Here is a 4,796-nt window from a genome sequence, read left to right on the forward strand (position 1 = left end):
TTTGTGATCCTACTAAGTATAAAAGCCACACACAAATATAATAATAATTTTGCCCAAAAATCCTTATTATTCACACTCTATAGCCCTCCTTCCCTCTTGTGAGAGATGGCACACTCTTAGGCCCGCATGTGTTTCCACTATTAATTAATAATTTTATTTAAAATTAAAAATTGTCATTTAAAAAAGAATGATAAAATTAAAAAAATACATAAAAAGAAAATTATTACTTTATTCTTAATAAGTGATATTGATATAACTTAAACTTATTTTTGATGTATAATTAAAAACAATTAAATATAAGATAAGATTGCGTACTATAAATCTATTGTGATTCACTTTTGCATGCGTGAAAACTTTGTAACAAGAGCATTTTACTTTTTTTTTTTTTGTCATCTCAAAATTTAAATATTGTAATTGATAAGAGCAAATTTTTTAATCAATCGATTTTTTCAAACCTTCAATTTGAAGAAAATTTATTACAAGCGGAGGCAAACAATATTACACACAGAAAGTGCCATAATTGACTTTAATCCCATGACTAATTACCAAAATAGTGATAGAGAAAAAATCAAAAAGTATGTACACATTTTCTCTACCAGTCAAATAATGACACCCTACCTACGCCGCCTCAGCCTGAATGCTATCCCGTTGGAGTCTGTATGGACTTGTCCCGAACCAAAGGAATAAACCGGCGATCGAACGGTGACTTGACGGAAAGCGAACGAAATAATCGCTTCGACGGGATTACTGGTTCTTCGCCGGTCACTATCTTCAGGGATCGAGCTGAACCGGCTCTCGGATAAAAAGGCGGCGTCGCTGATAACGGTAACCGGTCTGATTTCGTATCTCGGTCGAACCGCTCGTACTGAAAATAGCTTTTACCCGGACCGCTCCCGACGCTGCTGCTTCTGTAACCCTTCCTCGAACTCCTCGCCCTAGGAAAAACCACGCCGGCTTTGGTCCGGTTTGGAGTCGAGTTTATTAATTGGTTCCGCACCTCCTCGGACAAACGTAGCGTGAATCTCTCAGAGTTATCTCCGCTTCGTACCGGCGCGTGACCGGTCGAATGTGACCGCCGAAATGTCCTGGCGATTGGCGCCCTCGTTGACCACGACCTAGACGGAGGTTTCAGATTGATCGATTCACTGCGCCGTAGGACCGCCGGAGGGCGTACATCGCCGCCTGTGACGTCGTCAGGACGGATGAGTGCTTCCGTCGGTGCTTCGCGCGTGTCAGCTATAACTTCCGAGTTAACGTCCGAGTCAGGAATCGGTACCGAGACGGAGGCGGCGTCGCAGGGTTGGGGGAGGAGGCTGGCTCGGCAGACGGGGCAGGTAGTGTGGGAGGCCAACCAGGCGTCGATGCAGTCGGGGTGAAACACGTGGTCGCACTTGGGGAGCAAACGCAGCATTTCGTCGTCGCCGAACTCGGTCAGGCAGACGGCGCACTCTAGCGTACCTTTCCCTAAGTTGAGCCCCTTCACCGTGGAGAACTCGAAGATCGGGAACGAGTCGATGACGTCCGGGTCGAGACCGATCCGGCGAGAGCGCCGCCCGGAGGTGCCGAGAGCGGCGGCGAGGGCGGCGGGGCTGAGCCCTCTGCCAATGTGGCGTTCGGAGCATCGGCGGACGTAGACGGAGAAGAAGCCCAAGAAGAAAATGGCGGTGACCAGGGCCACCAGGATGATGCCCATCGACGCGCTGAATTTCGGGTTTGGGTCGGGTGGCGGAGGCTCCGCCCCGAGCTGTGCGATGGAGCACGGCAAAGCCTGCAGGAGAAGGAGGAATCTGACGAGGACGCCATGCCGGAGCCAAAAGAATCCGTAAATCGGACGGCGGTAATTGGTATTTGCCTCTGTCATAGTATGTAGTGACTAGGAAATGATCCACTGCTCATGCCACCAGCCGAGTTCCTTTACCCTTTTGATTTAAGCAATTTGAAAAAGCTTGTGGGAGCCCGCGAAGCAGTGAGGGTCCAAAACGACAGCTCCAGAAATATAAAGCGCCAGGTCGTACTGCGTGTGACAGAGAGAGGAAGGGAATGATAGAGGGAGCGAAGGAATGGGCGTGGAAAGCAGAAATAGGGTAATGGAGTGGGCCCGAAGAGGGAGGCAGTTGGGCTTTGACTGACTGAGTCCAATTGAGGAGAGGTACACGAGGAAGAACCCTAAGATCAAATTAAGCACATAGTTTTTCGTTCTACTTCTGTGAGCCTTTAATCGGCTTCCACGTGGCTAGAGACGTTCATCCGACTGCCTGTCCCAGCTGCAAGTGCATCAGCGAAGACCCTCTTTTTTTCAAAAATAAAAAATAAAATTTTCAATATTTAAGAGCAGAATCAATACATTTCTAGAAGGTTTAAATTTTCCAAAAAAAAAATGTATATATAAGCCCTGGGCAGCCAGGGCATCTGGACCTTTGCTGGCCTTCATTTTCGTAATTCCCCATCACACCATTAAATAAATAAAATAAAATTTCAGAATGCTTAAGAGGGTAGAAGTCTGGGCAGGAAAGAAGCGTGGAGTTTTGAAATGGGAAGAGGATAGGAGTGGACTTGGAACTTCTGAGATGATGGGAGAAGTGACGTCGTCTGGACTAGACTTGGGTCATTTGTGTCAAATTCCATGTATAGCCATGGGGAAAGACTGACCAAGTCCTCCGTTAAAATTCTCGAGAGCAGAATTTCCCATGTGTCATGCGTTTACGGGCTGTTTGTTTTCGTTTTATTATTATTATTATTATTGACGAGTTTTGTGGAAGACACACCAAAAGTCCTAGACTAGCAAGGTAATCAATGAGAATTTTTTTTCTTTTATATTTTTTATTTCCATTTATCATGACATTTTTAGGCTTTGAACTAAATACCTATAAGCTCAATGTTTTGAATTATGGAAATGATTAATCCTTGACAATAATGTTTTGAATAATATTTTCAATTATTCACATTTACGTATGTTTATACAAAGAATTATTCAGAATGTAACTTTATGTTTGAAGAGACTTTAAATTTGGATAACATATAATGTAAAATTATATTAAAATTTATTCAAATCCATCCAAATCCAAAATCAAGGTCCAAAATTAATATTTCCAAATACAATATAAGTGTATATATATATATATATATATATATATATATATATATATTAAAGAATTGAACAATGTCCTTCAATATATACACATAAATTCGTACCAATTTCCTTCTCTATAATGTTGTTTGTGACTCTTACACTTTGTTTTTGTAAGTAAAGAAGGAAGGGAGAAAAACATGAAGGGCTAGCACAGCAGAGCTCGTCGACGAAAACTTTGTGTTCGTCAACGAATGGACAACAATGAGTCATCGATGAAGGTTCTGAAATCGTCGACAAGAAAATACCGAGAGCTGGAAAATTTCAAAGATCTGTACTCGTCGACAAAAGCCTGTTCTTGTCGATGAATTGTCTTTTGTGGATCGTTGACGAAGTTCTGTACTCGTTGACGAATGGCGCTTGGGCTGCGAGCAGTTTTTCTGAATTTTGAATTTTTGAACATTTGATGATTGGGTAAACGGAGGGAAACCTCCGAGGAACTTTTATAAATGTTATTCTGGGCATATATTGAAGTGAGTGTAATCATTTTGAGAAGTGTATTGTGTACATTGTGATTTCAATACTGAAATTAGTGTGTCATTGCTTCCGCGGATGTAGATTTTGCCGAACCACGTAAATTTTTGTGTTGTTCCTGTTCTGATTATGTGTTATTTACTTATTGTTGTTTATTCCGTTGTGCAACTTCATTATTCGATCCATATCACAACAAATTCGTATCAGAGCGAGATTGTTGTTATGGCATCAGGATCGTCTTCTGCAAGATTTGACATTGTCAAATTTGATGGAACCGAAAACTTTGGTTAATGGCAGAGGAGAGTGAAGGACTGTTGAATTTGGTATATTCCCAAAAAGGGGGGTGAATTGGAATTTTAAACTTTTTTCTTAGGTTAAACTAAATAGTGACAGTGTATCCACAACTTAGAGCCTTTCTATACAGTTCCAAATGCGTAGATAAATAAAACGTTTGAAAATTAAATAATGCGCAACACTCACAATATAACATACACGTGTGATAAATAAATTACGAAAAAATAAAATATACACACGATATGTTATCGAGGTTCAGCCAATATTGCGTATGTCCCTCGCCTCTAGCTTGCAAGCCTAAGGATTCCATTAATGCTCATTTAACGGATGGAGCTACACAATTTACAACCAAATCAATTAATGGGGTTGACCTCAACCTACAGCCGCACCTTACCAGGATGGTGCACCTACCTTTCTTAATCGGGTCTAAGTCAATTTAGGACTATTCAACAGGGCTAGTCTCCCTCTTCAGGTCCACGCCTGGAATACAACATATATAAAAATTTGCGTATACAAAAATATGCTTCTTACACAAGCAGATATGTACTACAATACATCATAGTATAATCAATGCACCTCAAACAAATAAGAACTATAAGCTCAGTTCAATTTGTGTGCTAACACTTAAAGTAATGTCTACATTCAATAAAGCGTAAAGAGTGTATCAACAAGATCATCTTTGAACCAAATAGATGCAAATTTCAATAACGATTTAGGTTTCAAAGATTTTCACCAAGGTAATCAAAATATCACTAAAAATATTTTCTCAATATTCAAGAACAAGAGAAAATGAGTTTGTGAAAAAGATTTTACACACTTAAAAATCACAAACTCAATGAGTCTTGCAATGATAATGCAAAGACTCACTAGCCACTAGATTTTCCCATACATTGATTTATCA

General features: G+C 40.7%; 1 protein-coding gene across 1 annotated transcript; it reads right to left on the reverse strand.

The window, feature by feature from the left end:
* Positions 1-498: 498 nt before the first annotated feature.
* LOC131162352 (RING-H2 finger protein ATL11-like) lies at positions 499-2,410 on the reverse strand. Its single transcript, XM_058118727.1, has one exon. It carries the CDS (start codon positions 1,859-1,861, stop codon positions 641-643), a length of 1,221 nt encoding a protein of 406 aa, XP_057974710.1. The 5' UTR covers positions 1,862-2,410; the 3' UTR covers positions 499-640.
* Between the last annotated feature and the right edge of the window lie 2,386 nt (positions 2,411-4,796).

This window comes from Malania oleifera, chromosome 8, assembly GCF_029873635.1.
Source record: "Malania oleifera isolate guangnan ecotype guangnan chromosome 8, ASM2987363v1, whole genome shotgun sequence".
NCBI classification, from domain to species: domain Eukaryota; kingdom Viridiplantae; phylum Streptophyta; class Magnoliopsida; order Santalales; family Ximeniaceae; genus Malania; species Malania oleifera.

Coding starts and splice junctions, on each gene's coding strand:
- LOC131162352 (XM_058118727.1), bottom strand. CDS start 1,861: ATGACAGAGGCAAATACCAATTACCGCCGTCCGATTTACGGATTCTTT.